Source organism: Meles meles, chromosome 7 (assembly GCF_922984935.1).
Source record: "Meles meles chromosome 7, mMelMel3.1 paternal haplotype, whole genome shotgun sequence".
Taxonomy (NCBI): domain Eukaryota; kingdom Metazoa; phylum Chordata; class Mammalia; order Carnivora; family Mustelidae; genus Meles; species Meles meles.
The window spans coordinates 85,707,059-85,724,651 of NC_060072.1; the positions used below are offsets into that span (position 1 = coordinate 85,707,059).

Genomic DNA, 17,593 nt, shown 5'->3' on the forward strand with positions numbered 1-17,593 from the left:
CTTTTTTTCCCCATTTTATTTATTTTTTCAGCGTAACAGTATTCATTCTTTTTGCACAACACCCAGTGCTCCATGCAAAACGTGCCCTCCCCATTACCCACCACCTGTTCCCCCAACCTCCCACCCTTGACCCTTTAAAACCCTCAGGTTGCCCCAACCTCCCACCCCTGACCCTTCAAAACCCTCAGGTTGTTTTTCAGAGCCCATAGTCTCTTATGGTTCGCCTCCCCTCCCCAATGTCCATAGCCCGCTCCCCCTCTCCCAATCCCACCTCCCCCCAGCAACCCCCAGTTTGTTTTGTGAGATTAAGAGTCATTTATGGTTTGTCTCCCTCCCAATCCCATCTTGTTTCATTTATTCTTCTCCTATCCCCCTACCCCCCCATGTTGCTTCTCCATGTCCTCATATCAGGGAATGCAGGCAGCAACCTCTTCGACCTCAGTTGCAGCAACATCTTCCTAGGAACAACGGCAAAGGCAAGGGAAGCAAGGACAAAAATGAACTATTGGGATTTCATCAAGATCAAAAGCTTTTGCACAGCAAAGGAAACAGTTAACAAAACCAAAAGACAGCTGACAGAATGGGAGAAGATATTTGCAAACGACATATCAGATAAAGGGCTAGTATCCAAAATCTATAAGGAACTTAGCAAACTCAACACCCAAAGAACAAACAATCCAATCAAGAAATGGGCAGAGGACATGAACAGACATTTCTGCAAAGAAGACATCCAGATGGCCAACAGACACATGAAAAAGTGCTCCACGTCACTCGGCATCAGGGAAATACAAATCAAAACCACAATGAGATATCACCTCACACCAGTCAGAATGGCTAAAATTAACAAGTCAGGAAATGACAGATGCTGGAGAGGATGTGGAGAAAGGGTAAACATTAGTTTTGATCTCTGTTTCCTCTCTGTCTCCCTGTGGTTTCACTTCACAAGTGGAAGGAACACTGTAAAGATCTGGCCAGCTTCCCACATGCAGAAACCCAGAGAAAGAGGAGGATCTCCTTCATCCTAATGGTTCCTGCCTCTCCCTATCAGGAGGGTCTTTCCATCTGACTCAGTACCCGCACCCCACCTCCCCCCATGTATGTGAGTCCCATTTTCTCTTAATTTGACTTCCAGAAACATTGCAACAAAAAATATCAGCCTCAAGATCTGTAGCACAATCTCTAAGAGAGGATCATCCTTGAATCACTTCTCAGCCTCTCTTTCTCCAGGGAACAAGAAAGAAAAATGCCAGATAAATAGAAAATACTGACATGCACAAACATAAAGAGGAGGAAGGTTGAAAAGAAAAAGAAACGAGATAAAGTAATCCTAGATATAGTGGAGAGATCCCAACCACACAAAATAAAAAAGAAGGAAAAATGTTAAAGCCAAAGAGAGAATTAGAGAGACTGAAGCAAAGAGAAGGAAATAGGAAAAGAGGGTGCATTTTGTGACAAGACGGGGTATATGTAGAAAAGTGATGACCAGGTGGATCTTTGGGGGAGGGACCAGAGAGAAGCACATCAAGAGAGAGAGAAGTAAGGACCCAAATTTTGGCACAGAAAAAAATGAGAAGAAAAACCAAATGTGGAAAAAGAGACTGCTGGCCAGCCAGGCTTGGCATGGCTTCCTGCTCATGAGGAATCAGAACTAAATAGCCAGGTACTACAGTTCTGCTTCCTCAAGTTCTAGAAATGAAAGATCGACCTTCTGGATTATTTCTCTCTATGCAGCAATTAGAGACAGGTCTTCATAAATCAGACTGCCCCCCCCCAGACACATGCAAGCCAGGTGCCCCCCAGCCAGAGCCATGAGGGCAGGTGGGCAGACTCTGAGAACCTGATGGAACCTCAGAGGGGTGATAGAGAGAATGGAGTAGCTGGGAGAGAACTGGAAAAGCAGAGACAGAGCTAGGTATCTAGAGAGGGAGAAGTAGACAAGGTGGGGTTTAATGGAGTCTCCTTCATGACCTCTATGTGCAGAGCCTGATGTGATCTGAATACAGGTGTCACTGAGGGAGCCAGGAGCTATTCATCTCTGATGGATGCAACTGATTCAGGGTCAGCTTTCATGCAGAAGTGAGCACATTCACTAACCTTCTCCACGGGCTTTGGTACACAAAGGTGATGACATTGGCTGTGCTGATCTCGGGCCCAGAGGAGGGATCCACAGGCATAGAGTGAGGGTGCAGTGAATTCTGCTGCAAACCAGCAGCTTGCTTATAGGACAAGGGGGCATGCACACAGGCAGGCGTGAGCTTCTAACTGGTTTCTGTTGGGAGCCAACTGTAATAAGGCCAACAATCTCTTGTGAAGTGTTACCATTCTAACTGGATCCCTGGGGAGAGTCTTATACCAGTTCATTCCAAGGCTCCCTTGTGAGGCTCTGTCCATGGCAGGCATCCTGGAAGGTCTAGAATAGTCTCAGGTTTTCCCAGGAAAGTTTACTCCATTTATCAGATAACATGATAGACAAGGTGGCCTGGCAAGTATCATTATCCCTATGTCCTCAGCTTCAAAACTGGGAGCCCTTTAACTACAATCTACTAATTTTATTTTGAGTTGATTTTCTAGTTAGGGGTTCTATGTCATAGGCAGCATTCCTTGTGTCCCCAGTTAAATACATTTTCATACCATTATCCTACATTCAACACAATACTTAACATTGGCTGAGTACCACTCTACTCTAGTCTCCTTATTAAATGCTGTCAATAGAATGATAAACACAGTGTCACAAGCTCTCCTTGGTAACATGCTCCCCTCCTAACTGCCATCCTCTACCTTTTCCTTTTCACACTTCATTTCTTGAAATCTGGACAAACCTTCTTTCTCTGATGCACCCACTGTTCTTCCAAAATCCTCCCTGCCTCATACTGAATTTGATTCTGCATAACCCAAAGAACCACAGTTGTCCTCATATATCCTCTAAAGCTCTTCCTTCTACTCCTGAAGAGCCTGGACTCCTATAAAATTGAAATTTATGATGCTTGTGTCCTGACTCTATATGTGCGGGATGGCATTTTCTCTGCATGCTACTATACACTGGGTCTTACGAAATCTAATTTAATTGGGGCATTTTTTGACCATAACTCAGTTTGGAGGAAGACACAATTTTAAAACCTAAGGCACAAAAACTAAGCTTCAGGATACTGAGCTTTGCAGTACAAGATGTCTGACATTCCTTCAGATATCCATCCAAAACCTCCTGAAAAAAAAAAAAAAAAAGGACCAACTTGTCCAGTTCTTTAAAAACAGCTATTTCTTTTTTTTAATTTTTTTTCGATTTTATTTATTTTTTTCAGCGTAACAGTATTCATTGTTTTTGCACCACACCCAGTGCTCCATGCAGTACGTGCCCTCCCTATTACCCACCACCTGGTTCCTCAACCTACCCCCCCCCCCGCCCTTTCAAAACCCTCTGGTTGTTTTTCAGGATCCATAGTCTCTCATGGTTCATCTCCCCTTCCAGTTTCCCTCAACTCCCTCTTCTCTCCATCTCCCCATGTCCTCCGTGTTCTTTGTTATGCTCCACAAAGAAGTGAGACCATATGATACTTGACTCTCTCTGCTTGACTTATTTCGCTCAGCATAATCTCTTCCAGTCCCATCCATGTTGCTACAAAAGTTGGGTATTCATCCTTTCTGATGGAGGCATAATACTCCATTGTGTATATGTACCACATCTTCCTTATCCATTCATCCCTTGAAGGGCATCTTGGTTCTTTCCACAGTTTGGCGACTGTGGCCATTGCTGCTATAAACATTGGGGTACAGATGGCCCTTCTTTTCACTACATCTGTATCTTTGGGGTAAATGCCCAGTAGTGCAATTGCAGGGCCATAGGGAAGCTCTATTTTTAATTTCTTGAGGAATCTCCACACTGTTCTCCAAAGTGGCTGCACTAACTTGCATTCCCACCAACAGTGGAAGAGGGTTCCCCTTTCTCCACATCCTCTCCAACACATTTTGTTTCCTGTCTTGCTAATTTTGGCCATTCTAACTGGTGTAAGGTGATAATCTCAATGTGGATTTAATTTGAATCTCCCTGATGGCTAGTGATGATGAACATTTTTTCATGTGTCTGATAGCCATTTGTATGTCTTCATTGGAGAAATGTCTGTTCATATCTTCTGCCCATTTTTTGATATGATTATCTGTTTTGTGTGTGTTGAGTTTGAGGAGTTCTTTATAGATCCTGGATATCAACCTTTTGTCTGTACTGTCATTTGCAAATATCTTCTCCCATTCCGTGGGTTGCCTCTTTGTTTTGTTGACTGGTTCCTTTGTTGTGCAGAAGCTTTTGATCTTGATGAAGTCCCAAAAGTTCATTTTCGCTTTTGTTTCCTTTGCCTTTGGAGACATGTCTTGAAAGAAGTTGCTGTGGCTGATATCGAAGAGGTTACTGCCTATATTCTCCTCTAGGATTCTGATGGATTCCTGTCTCACATTGAGGTCTTTTATCCATTTCGAGTTTATCTTTGTGTACGGTGTAAGAGAATAGTCGAGTTTCATTCTTCTACATATCGCTGTCCAGTTTTCCCAGCACCATTTATTGAAGAGACTGTCTTTTTTCCACTGTATATGTTTTCCTGTTTTGTCAAAGATTATTTGATCATAGAGTTGAGGGTCCATATCTGGGCTCTCTACTCTGTTCCACTAGTCTATGTGTCTGTTTTTTTTTTTTTTAAAGATTTTATTTATTTATTTGACAGAGAGAGATCACAAGTAGGCAGAGAGGCAGGCAGAGAGAGTGAGAGGGAAGCAGGCTTCCCGCCGAGCAGAGAGCCCGATGCGGGACTCGATCCCAGGACCCTGAGATCATGACCTGAGCCGAAGGCAGCGGCTTAAACCACTGAGCCACCCAGGCGCCCCTATGTGTCTGTTTTTATGCCAGTACCATGCTGTCTTGGTGATCACAGCTTTGTAGTAAAGCTTGAAATCAAGATATTACATTTTTAATACTTTGTGGGAGACAGTTTTCTTTAAGAATTTTGCAACTATGTTTGAGAGTGAGATTAGTTGATTTTGTCTTTATCAAGTTTTGGTATTGAAGTTATCACTTAAAAAGTTGAGGTGTCCTATGTCTGGTTCTTTATAGAAATATTGTAGAAAATTTTTTTCAAGTTTTTATTTCAATTCTAGTTAGTTAACATAAATGGTAAATTTGGTTTCAGGTGTGGAATTTAGTAATTCCTCACCTGCATATAACACCCAATGCTCATCACAAGAGTCCTCCTTCATATTCTTCACCCTTTTAGCCCCGCCCCACCTATCTCCCTCCATCAACCCTCTGTTCTCCCTAGCTAAGTGTCACTTATGGTCCACTTCCTCTCTTTTTTCCCCCCTTTACCTATGTTCATCTGATTTCTTTCTTAAATTCCACATATAATGGAAATCATATAATATTTGTCTTTATCTGACTGTTTCGCATAGCATAATACTCTCTCCCTCCATCCATGTCATTGCAAATGGCAAGATTTCATTCGTTTGATGGCTGAGTACTATTCCATCATAGATATATACATATATGTATATATATACACCACATCTTCTTTATCCATTCATCATTCAGTGGACCTTTGGACTCTTTTCATAGTTCAGCTACTGTTGATAATGCTGCTTTAAACATTGAAGTGCATGTGCTCCTTCAAATCAGTATTTTTATATCTTTGGGTAAATACCTAGTAGTGCAATTGGTGGGTCTTAGGGTAGTTCTATTTTTACCTTTTTGAGGAACCTCCATACTGTAACAGCAAAAATCAACTATTGGGACTTCATCAAGATACAAAGCTCAGCACAGTGAAGGAAACAGTCAACAAAGCTAAAAGACAACTTATGGAATGGGAGAAGATATTTGCAAATGATGTATCTGATAAAGGATTAGTATCCAAAATCTAGAAAATTTTTTTAAAATTTAAATTCAACTTTTGTATCAACATGGACGGGACTGGAGGAGATTATGCTGAGTGAAATAAGTCAAGCAGAGAGAGTTAATTATCATATGGTTTTCCTTACTTGTGGAGCATAAAGAATAACAGGAGGACATTAGGAAAAGGAAAGGAAAAGTGAATTGGGGAAATCGGAGGGGGAGATGAGCCATGAGAGACTGTGGACTCTGAGACACAAACTGAGAGTTTTGGAGAGGAGAGGGGTGAGGGGATGGGTGAGCCTGGTGGTAGGTATTAAGGAGTGCACATATTGAATGGAGCAGTGGGTGTGGTGCATAAACAATAAATCTTGGAACACTGAAACAATAAAATAAAATTTAAGAAAATAAAATTAAAATTTCAGTATAGCTAATTTACAGTTTTATTTTAGTTTCAGGTGTACCATATAGTGAGTCAAGTGTCCCATAGAGTGATGGTACCATTTAATACCACATGGTGACATATCACACAGTGTTCATCATAACAAGTGCACTTCTTAATCCCCATCACCTATTTTACCCATCACTCCATCCACCTCCCCTCTGGTAAGCATCAGTTTGTTCTCTATAGCTAAGAGTCTGTTTCTTGGTTTGCCTGCTTCCTTTTTTATTATTTTTTTAATCTTTGCTCTTTTTTTGTTTCTTATATTCCACCCTTAGTGAAAGCATGGCATTTGTCTTTCTCTGATGTATTTCACTTATTTCACTTAGCATTATACTCCCTAGCTCCAATGATGTTGTTGCAAGTGGGAAGATTTCATTCTTTTCTATGGCAGAATAATATTCCATTGCGTACATATAAATATATATATATATATACATATATATGTATATATGTGTGTGTGTGTCTATCTATCTATCATCTATCTATCTTCTATCTATCTATCTATCTATCTATCTATCTATCTATCTATCTATAGATATCACAACTTCTTTATCCATTCATCTCTCCATAGACACTTGTGATGTTTCCATAATTTGGCTATTGTAAATAATGCTGATAGAAACATGTATTATCCCTGCATGTATCCTCCCTATAATGCATTATCTGTATGAATTAGTGTTTTTGTATTTCTGGGGTAAATACCCAGTGGTGGGATTACTGGATTGTAGGATAGTTCTACTTTTAACTTTTTGAGGAACCTCTATACTGGTTTCCACAGTTGCTGCACCAGTTTGTATTCCCAACAGTGCAAGAAGGTTCCTTTTTCTCCACATCCTTACCACACTTGTTTGTGTTTTTGATGTTAGCCATTCTTTTTTTTTTTGCATTAAAAAAATTATTTATTTTTAAAATTTCTTTTCAGTGTTCCAGAATTCATTGTTTATGCACCACACCCAGTGCTCCATGCAATATGTGCCTTCTGTAAGCGTGGTGGTGGGTATGATATTAGCCATTCTGACAGATGTGAGGTGATATCTCATTATAGTTTTAATTTGCATTTCCCTGGTGATGTGTGATGTTGGGCCTCTTTTCATATATCTGTCGGCCATGTGAATGTCTTCTTTGGAGAAGTGTTTGTTCATGTCTTCTGTCCATTTTCTAATTGGATTATTTGTTTTTGGGGTGTTGAACTGTATCAGTTCTGTATAGATTGTGGACCTAACCTGTTATCAGATATGTCTTTTGCAAATCTCATCTCTTGTTCAGTCGTTCACCTCTTATTTTGTTTTGTCAATTGTTTTGTCAGTTGTTTCCTTCACTGTGCAGAAATTTTATTTTGATGGAAAACCAATTTTATTTTTGCTTTTATTTCCTGGCCTCAGGAGACATATCTGGAAAAACTGTTGCTATAGCTGATGTCAGAGAAATTACTGTCTGTGCTCTCTTCATTCTACTTTGAGTTTAGTTTTGCATATGGTGTAAAAAGTGGTCCAGGATCATTCTTTTGCATGTAATTGTCCAGTTTTCCCAACACCATCTGTTGAAGATACTGCCTTTTTCCTACTGGATGTTCTTTCATGCTTTGTCTAAAATTAGTTTCCCATGTAATTATGGGAAAAACATTTCTAGGTTTTCTATTCTGTTCCTTTGATCTGTGTGTCTATTTTTGTGCCGGTACCAGCACGTTTTGATTACTAGAGCTTTGTAATATAAATTTAAGTCTGAAATTGTGATACCTTCAGCTTTGCTTTTCTTTTTCAAGATTGCTTTGGCTATTTGGGGTCTTGGTGGTTACATATAATTTTTAGGATTATTTGTCCTAGTTCTGTGAAAAATGCTGTTGGTATTTTTTTTCCATTTTCTTTATTTTTTCAGCGTAACAGTATTCATTGTTTTTGCACAACACCCAGTGCTCCATGCAAAACGTGCCCTCCCCATTACCCACCACCTGTTCCCCCAACCTCCCACCCCTGGCCCTTCAAAACCCTCAGGTTGTTTTTCAGAGTCCATAGTCTCTTATGGTTCACCTCCCCTTCCAAATTTTTTTTTTTAATAAACATATAATGTATTTTTATCCCCAGGGGTACAGGTCTGTGAATTGCCAGGTTTACACACTTCACAGCACTCACGATAGCACTCCCCCTCTCCCAATCCCACCTCCCCCCATGCTGTTGGTATTTTGATAGGAATTGCACTTAATGTGTAGATTGCTTTGGGTAGTATGGACATTTTAACATGTTTTCTTCCAACCCAGGAACATGGAACATCTTTCCATTTCTTTGTGTCATCCTCAATTTTATGGGAATATTCTTAAGCTAATGATTTATCTTTATGATTACAAGTGTGTTCATATTTCCCTTCTTTTGTCATTGTGGAAAATAATATTTTTCTAGTACTTTTTTTCTATTTATCTAAGCAGATTTAATGTCATAAATTTTCCATGGTATTATGTTAGAAATTAAAAAGCTTGTATTGGACAAACATAGTGATCCAAAGGGGCACGTGTACCCGAATGTTTATAGCAGCAATGTCTACAATAGCCAAGCTATGGAAAGAACCTAGATGTCCATCAACAGATGAATGGATAAAGAAGATGTGGTATATATACACAATGGAATACTATGCAGCCATCAAAAGAAATGAAATCTTGCCATTTGTGATGACATGGATGGAACTAAAGCGTATCATGCTTAGTGAAATAAGTCAATCGGAGAAAGACAACTATCATATGATCTCCCTGATATGAGGACATGGAGAAGCAACATGGGGGGTTAGGGGGATAGGAGAAGAATAAATGAAACAAGATGGGATTGGGAGGGAGACAAACCATAAATGACTCTTAATCTCACAAAACAAACTGGGGGTTGCTGGGGGGAGGTGGGATTGGGAGAGGGGGAGGGGGCTATGGACATTGGGGAGGGTATGTGCTATCATGAGTGCTGTGAAGTGTGTAAACCTGGCGATTCACAGACCTGTACCCCTGGAGTTAAAAATACATTATATGTTTATTAAAAAAAAAATTTGGAAGGGGAGGCGAACCATAAGAGACTATGGACCCTGAAAAACAACCTGAGGGCTTTGAAGGGTCAGGGGTGGGAGGTTGGGGGAACAGGTGGTGGGTAATAGGGAGGGCACGTTTTGCATGGAGCACTGGTGTTGTGCAAAAACAATGAATACTGTTACGCTGAAAAAATAAATTAAATGGAAAAAAAATAAAGAAAGAAAAAAAAGTAAAAAAAAAAAAAAAGCTTATATTGGTAGTCTATTGCTGTATAACAAATTACCACAAATTGAGGGACTCAAAGTAATACAAACTTACTATCTTACAATTTCCTTGGGTCAGGAGTCTGGGTATGGTTAGCTGGGTATTCTGCTCAGGGTCTCACCAGGCTGAAAGCAAGGTGTCAACCACGCTGTGATTTTCATCTGAGGCTCAGAGTCCTCTTCCAAGCTCATATGGCAAGATCTATATTCTTCACAGTTGTACCAATGAGGTACTCATGTCCTTGGTGCCTGTCAGTCAGCCATTGCTGTCAGCTCCTGGAGGCTGCCTGTAACTGCTTGCCACATGGATGCCCAGGCAGTTTATAATATAGATGTATGCTCTCTTCCAGGCCAGGTGGAGCGTTATCTTTCTTTGACTTACAGCTCCTCTCTAGTCTGCTACAATGGAGTTTTACATAAGATAAATTTTATATTTTGGCTTTCATTGTTGAGAAGACAGCTGTCAATCTAATTGTGCTTCTTTTGAAGGGAATCTGTCCTTTTCTCCAGGCAGCTGTTTTTTTTTTTCCTCTGAGTCCCTCATTTTCAGATGTCCTAATGGTGTGCCTATGTGTGTATTTCTTTTTACAAGTAACATATTATGGTATACTTAGGGCCTCTGTAATCTGTGTGCTGATATCTTCTTAAGTTTTGGAAAAATCTTGGCTATTTTCTCTTCAGATAGTGTATTTGCTCTATCTATTCTTTCTTTCATCTTCTTTGTGACATTATCTCTCACTTTACTAATCCTCTTATCAGCCCTTTCTAGATCTACTTAAATGTAGACAGACTGTTCCTGGGTTTTAGCTCCGGAATTCTTCACTGCCTGTTTAATGCTTTAGTTCTTTCAAGTCGATGGTTTAAAATATTTCGTCCAACTTTTGTTGTTCTGAGTGACATAGCTGATCCAAATTACACGGTCCATCAATATCAGAAACAGAAGGCCTCTTATAATTCATTCTGTAACATCTGTAGTTATGGGCCCCTTTCAGTCTTAGTATTGTTTAAGTCGATTTACTTTTGATCAGTCATGCCACAGACCTGTGAAATTATTAATTTCTTCTATCAATTTCATCAATCTCTGGATTTGTTTGAATCAATCTATTATATGCATTTTTATTCCTATGTTCCTTGCATAATTTATTCTGGGATTGAGTTGGTAGCTTAGTTTATTACTTTGTAACACTTTTTTTTCCTAATAAAAGAAAGTATCGCTCCAGGTACATCCCACAAAATTGTAAGTAGTTTCATTACTAATTTGGGGCTTGCAAATTTTTGTAATTATTACCATAATCAATTTTTGTGTTGAAAGCCTGACATGAGGTATCAGGTAGAAGGAACTGAGGTAAATAGGCCTTCAGTGGGGGGTTTTGTGTTAGGCTTTAGGCTGTGTTTAATGTTTTCTGTAGCTTTGGTGTCAGAGGCTAAAATTTCCTCACCTGTCCTTGCTTTTGTCTCCCTTGCTGTCTTTTTTGTTTCTCGATAAACTCCATCTTAAATAGGGTCTGAGTGCTGCAGCTCTTTCAGCTGTGATCCTTGAAATTCTACAGTCTTTTTGATGTGGTGGTAAGGTAGAGGGGAGTGGAAGCATTCCACAGTTCTATGATTAGGTCTCAGTCTTACAGTGAGCCTGTGTCCTTGGGCTGTAACAACCTTCACAGGTCCCTCTCAGCATTTTTGTTTGTTTTGTTTTGTCTTTTTTTGTTGTTGTTGTTCTTTCATGGATCCTTCCCCTGATTTGTTAGATTCTCATCAAAATAGTTTTCCTTAATAGTAAACAGTGTTCTCTGGGCTTATTTCAAAATGCTAGCTTGTCCCTTCCCCCTGCTAAAGCACCAGGGGATTTTTCCCCCCTCATTGTCATCATGACCAAAGTTGGGCTGCTGGAAGTAAAACTCACGAAACTATGAGGGCTCCTCTGAGGGCAAGCCCTGAGTTTTTATCCTGAAGTTAGTCCATTCTCAGTCTCTAATAACTGGTCAATTTCCCTTTAAGTAATCTGACCAGGTTCCAGTTGCATATTCTACTCCCAGAGAGCTATGATTTTCTGTGTTCACCTGTCTCCCAGTTTTGGGGGTGGTGGTTTCCCCTGTGACTTCAATTCTCTGATAGATCTAAGAAGTGTTGCTGATTTCCCCTTTGTTTACCCTTATTCATTGGTGAGGATGGGAGTGCGAGCCTTTTACTTCCAAGCTCTTTACTCTTTCCATGTTGAAGTCGTCTTATATTCATTCCTTGGAGGTATATTAATTACAATAATGTTTCTTAATTTCCAACCATAAGAGTTTCCTTCTAGTTATTGTTTTGATACTGCTTTCTCGTTTAACCTCATTATGGTCAGAGAACTTGGTCTGTGTGACTTCATATCTTTGAAATGTTTTGAGATTTACTTTATGGACTAGTATATGGTCTATTTTGAGACATTTTCAATTTGTGTTTGGTAATATATACCTTGTACCTATTATTAGGTCAGTCAGTGTGCTGGAAGGAAACAGTTGGCACACCAAATAGGACTAATGAGGGTGCTTACCAAGATGTGGAAGGATTAAGGGAAATCAAAAAGGGATGGTGAATCATCCTGGGCTCCCAAGAGCAGGGAGCAGGTACCATCTTATGGGGGCAGGGAAGGGAGCTGTAGAAGGCCACTCTGGGATATCAGAAACGGAGCAGGAGAATAAATATCCTTACTCCTCCTTCTCTTGCCTTCCTCTATCCTACTAGGTAATTCTTACTAGCTAAACCCGACCAGTATGTAGAGGCAACAAAACCCACTGAGGCAGCCACCAAAGTCTATTTACCAGGACAGAGACCAGAGGGAAAATGTGTGTATTTCATTCTAAAGGGGCAAAAGAAAGTATCTAGCACACATAGTAAGTAGAGTGGACCTTTCAAACAAATGGAACACATGGGTGGGGAAATAAAAGCACTGGAGAAAGGAGATTGATAAAGTCAATGAGAAAAATGTTGACATTGTAGGAAGTATTCCCATAATTATTCCCACATGGTTTTCATGGGTTGCACTAAATGGCATGTGCAGGAGTCCTACTGCAAATGAGCAAAGGTGATGAATGTTAGGATTTAGCTGGGAAGGAATGTGAGACTGATGGGCACAAGGGAAAGATGACTGCTGGGTGAGTGAAGTTTGGGTTGAAGTAAGAGAGGAAAGGGGCAGAACTTAAGTAGGTGCCCATGCTTGTGGGCAGGCAGGAGGGCAAGATTGGGTATAACTTGGGAAAACCAGAGTAGAAGTAGGTTCAGATAGAGACAAACACCCAGGTTTTAGAGCAGGTTTTATCACAAGTACTTACATAGATTGTTGCCATGGCAGTGCCAGCAGACAGCTTGCTCACAGTAAACCAGAAATGTCTTTGTAGATAGAATTCTGAATTCTAAATTCTTGGTTTCCCTACTGCCTCTTCTTTTCCCATATCAATACCTCTCATCATCTGCCTCATTCTTATCTTTTAATACTTCATATCCTGACCAGTGTTACTCAAGCTCAGCACTAATGATTCCCTCAGCTGCATAATTCTTTACTGTGGGTGCTGTTCTGTGAGTTGTAGGATGTTTGCAGCACCCCTAGCCTCTACCTATTAGGTGTCAGTAGCACATACCCTCCTTCTTTTGTGACAACTAGAAAATGTCTTCAGATATTGCCAAATATCTCATGGAGGAGAGAATCGTCCCTGCTGAGAACCCCTGAGCTAAGACATTAGGTAACTGACTGGGGTAGGGGAGAAAGAAGGATGTGGACAGCATCTCAGGAAATGTAGTGTATTATAAATAAAACAAGACATAGAGAGGAATCTTCATGAAGAAAGGGAAACATTTAAATTGTACAGCATGCATCCAGGCGAGTGACAAAATCTTCCAGTGGAAGCGGACAAACGCACAAATAAGTTAAAGTGCTCTTTTTATATTCTTATAAAATGCAGGTGTCATGGGAAGCTTCCCTGACTCCAGCAGATTTTGTTCTATAGCTACCACTCCCAGTTCACAGTCTGAGGAAGTGGGTGCTCTCCTCAGACTTCCTGCTCTTGCTTCTGCCCTCCCACTTCCCCATTAATAATTCACATGCATTTGGGATATACCTCCTCCTCTTGCTTCCTTTGAGGAATAATACAGTCCTCTTCAGCCATTTTTATTTTTTCTGGGAACTTCTTGGATGATTTTGATGTCACCATATAGGGATAATATCAAACACCTCTTAGCATATTTCTCCCACCTACTGCTTTTCCCCCAACTTCTATACATCCCTTTGTTTCCCTTATGACTTTCAGTATGCTCTTTTCCTTAAGATGGAGCTCCTGCTATTTGCCTTTACCCTGGAAAGAAATGCTCCAAAGAATGGACTGGTCATCCTATTACTTCCTTCTCTTGAGGAGCCTACTACCTATCCCCCAATTTTGGAATAAACTTTTCAACTTCATTATGCTTGTCCCTCCAATCATGAACATGTATCAGTAAGAGGAATTTGGAAGGATCAATTTACACTGGGTGTAAATCAGACAGATGAGCTTTAGACATCATCAGGATCTTCTGGGTCTGGTGCCTATAGGAAGAAATCTATGAATGTTTTTTCCTAGAGCCTTTCAGCATGGGAGAGTTACCCAGTTGTTAGGGCTTGGGGAGGGAGCTTCTCTCCTAGGAGGCTTCCCACTAGACAGACTCTGCCTGGGCCAGGCTGGTCCTCCCAAGGGCCCTCACCATGGCCCCCTTCATTTCCTTGTTTCGAAAACTATAGATGATGGGGTTGCACATCGGGGTGATGATGGTATAGAGGAGGGAGAAAGGCTTATCTTTGTCAGGGCCATGTGTGCTGCGAGGATTCATATAAGAGAACATGGCTGAGGTGTAGAAAAAGATGACCACAGTCAGGTGGGAGGCACAAGTAGAGAAGGTCTTTCCACGACCAGAGGAGGAGGCTCTGCCAAGGATGGAGGCCAGGATGCGTGCATAGGAGATGACAATGAGCACCATGGGGCTGAGCAGCACCACGATGGCATCGGCAAAGATCATCTTCAGACTAAACTGAGGGTCTCCACAAGAGAGAGCGATCACTATGGGGGCCTCACAGAAGAAGTTTTCTATGTGGTTGTCTCTACAGAATGGACCACGAAATGTCATATAATCAAGCAGAATGCCATTGATCAGCCCGAAGGACCAGGCAGTACTCACCAGCTTCACACACACCTGCCGGCTCATGATCTGGGCATAGCTGAGTGGGTGGCAGATGGCAACATAACGGTCATAGGCCATAAAAGCTAAAAGGATGCACTCAGCCACACCTACACCAAAAACCAGATACATCTGAGTCAAGCAGGAGGCAAAGGAGACAATGTGGTTCTTGACCACCAGGTGGATCAGCATCTGTGGGATGGTGGTGGTGATGAAGCAGACATCCAGAAAGGACAGGTGGCCAAGGAAGAAGTACATGGGGCTGTTGAGCCTGGGGTCTGTCCAGGTGATGAAGATGATGAGCCCATTCATGGCCATGGCAAGGCTGTAGAGGGCTAGGAAGAGGGCAAAGAGCAATGCCCGAGTGGAAGAGGAGCTCTGCTCAAAGCCCACGAGGATAAACTCTGCCACTGTGGTCCCGTTTCTTAGGTCCACCATCTGTGGTCTGCTTGAAGAGGGAGGACAGGAAAAGTACATAAGAGATCATTGTGTATAGACACTACCTAATTGTATAAAAACAGTTTGAGGACAAAGGAATGAAAAAGAAAGGAATTTTAGTACATTCCATGTGAGTCTCAGAAGAGTCATGGGCACTGAAAATGCCAGTGGTGAAAGATCTGGGAACCAGGTAACAACATTTAGAGGGAAACTTTAAAGAAGACTCGGTGATGGGTATTAAGGACAGCACGTATGAAGCACTGGGTGTTAAACACAAACAATGAACCATAGAACACTACATCAAAAACAAATGTACTGTATGGTGACTAACATAATGTAATAAAAGAAAGACTCAATGAGAATCTAAGAGGTCCTTTTAAATATTAAGAAAGCACTTGTGATAAGCACTACATGTTATATGTAGGTGTTGAATCATTAAATTCTACTTCTGATACCAATATTACCCTATATTTTAACTAACTAGAATTTAAATTAAAAACTTGAAACACAAATAAATAAATAAAAAGTAAGTTTAAAAATAAATCTTAATGGGTTCTGCATCTAGAAGAGTGAATTTTCTTTTTCTATGTAATCTCAGTGAATAGAACTTAAACTAGAGAGCAGAAGTGTCAGAGAAAAAAGTGACTGATATTTCTAACTGTACATTTTCCCCTCTCTTTACTATAAAAGTAATGCCTGTTCATTATAGAACATCTAGAAAATACTAAAAGACAAAAGCAAAATTAAGTAAATTAAAAGAATCATCAAAACAATATGGTACTGGCACAAAAAACAGACACAAAGATCAATGGAACAGAACAGAAAAATCCAGAAATGGACCCTCAACTCTATAGTCAACTAATCTTCAAAAAGGCAGGAAAAGAACATCCAGTGGAAAAAGGACAGCTTCTTCAATAAATGGTGTTGGGAAAATTGGATAGCTACATGCAGAAGAGTAAGACTGGACCATTCCCTTACACCATACACAAAAATAGACTAAAAAATGGATGAAAGCCCTAATGTGAGACAGGAATCCATCAAAATCCTAGAGGAGAACACAGGCATCACCCTCTTCAATATCTGCTGCAGTAACTTCTTTCTAGACACGTCTACAAAGGCAAGGGAAATAAAGGCAAAAGAAGAACTTTTGGAACTTCATCAACATAAAAAGCTTTTGCACAGCAAAGGAAACAGTCAACAAAACCAAAAAGCAACTGACAGAATGGGAAAAAATATCTGCAAATGACATATCAAATACAGGGTTGGTATCCAAGATCTATAAAGAACTTACCAAACTCAACACCCAGAGAATAATCCAATCAAGAAATGAGCAGAAGACATGAACAGACATTTCTCCAAAGAAGACATGCAAATGTCCAAAAGACACATGTACAAATGCTCAGTATCAGTTAGCCTCAGGGAAATACAAATCAAAACCACAATGAGATACCACCTCACACCAGTCAGAATGACTAAAATTAACCAGTCAGGAAACAACAAGTGTTGGTGAGGATGCAGAGAAAGGGAAACCCTCTTACACTGTTGGTGAGAATGCAGTCTTGCACAGCCACTCTGGAAAACAGTATGGAGATTCCTCAAAAAGCTAAAAGTAACAGTACCCTATAATCCAGCAACTGTACTTCTATGTATTTATCCAACGGTTAGAAACACTGTGATCAAAAGTGGCACCTGCATCCCAATGTTTATAGCAGCAATGACCACATTAGCCAAACTATGGGAAGAGCCCAGATGTCCATTGACAGATGAATGGATAAAGATACTGTACATATATATACAGTGAAATATTGCTCAGCCATCAAAAAGGATGAAATCTCACCATGCGCAACAATGTGGATGGAACTGAAGGGTATTATGCTAAGTGAAACAAGTCAATCAGAGAAAGATGATTATCCTGGTTTCACTCATATGTGGAATTTAAGAAACAAAACAAAAGATCATAGGGGAATGGAGGGGAAAATAAAATAAGATGAAGTCAGAGAGGGAGACAAACCCAAGGAGACTCTTAATTATAGGAAACAAACAGGGTTGTTAGAGGGGAGGTGGGTGGGAGAATGGAGTAATGGGTAGGTGATGAGCATTAAGGAAGGCACATGATGTAATGAGCACTGGGTGTAATGTGTAAGGGATGAATAAATGAACTCTACAGTTGAAACTAATGATATATTAGATGTTAATTAATTGAATTTAAATTAAATAATAATACTAATAAAAAAGAATCACTCAGAGTGAAATGTCAATATTTTAGTTCATGTCTTTCCTATTATTTTGTTTTCTATGTTTATATTTTAAAAGCTTTTAAGATCAACATAAGGCCTGAGTAGAACCTGCCTTCAAAACTGAAGTGCTGGGGAGAAGTGTATCTTCAGGATGAAACACAGCATTGA

At 40.3% G+C, this 17,593-nt stretch overlaps 2 protein-coding genes across 2 annotated transcripts in view; both read right to left on the reverse strand.

Annotated features, from left to right (window-relative positions):
- Window positions 1–13,756, reverse strand: part of LOC123946389 (olfactory receptor 10AD1-like) — a 29,775-nt gene extending 16,019 nt beyond the window's left edge. The window contains exons 1-2 of the mRNA XM_046011817.1: window positions 13,664–13,756; window positions 2,095–2,216 (exon numbers count right to left, since the gene is read on the reverse strand). Of these exons, the coding sequence (XP_045867773.1) occupies window positions 2,095–2,216; window positions 13,664–13,756 (215 nt within the window). The remainder of the gene's footprint in view (window positions 1–2,094; window positions 2,217–13,663) is intronic.
- A 475-nt stretch (window positions 13,757–14,231) lies between these two features.
- LOC123946390 (olfactory receptor 10AD1-like) lies at window positions 14,232–15,188 on the reverse strand. Its single transcript, XM_046011818.1, has one exon. The coding sequence runs from the start codon at window positions 15,186–15,188 to the stop codon at window positions 14,232–14,234; it is 957 nt and encodes a 318-aa protein (XP_045867774.1).
- Window positions 15,189–17,593: the final 2,405 nt, after the last annotated feature.

Excerpts from the sequence above, each read along its gene's own strand:
- LOC123946390 (XM_046011818.1), bottom strand. The coding sequence starts at position 15,188 with ATGGTGGACCTAAGAAACGGGACCACAGTGGCAGAGTTTATCCTCGTG.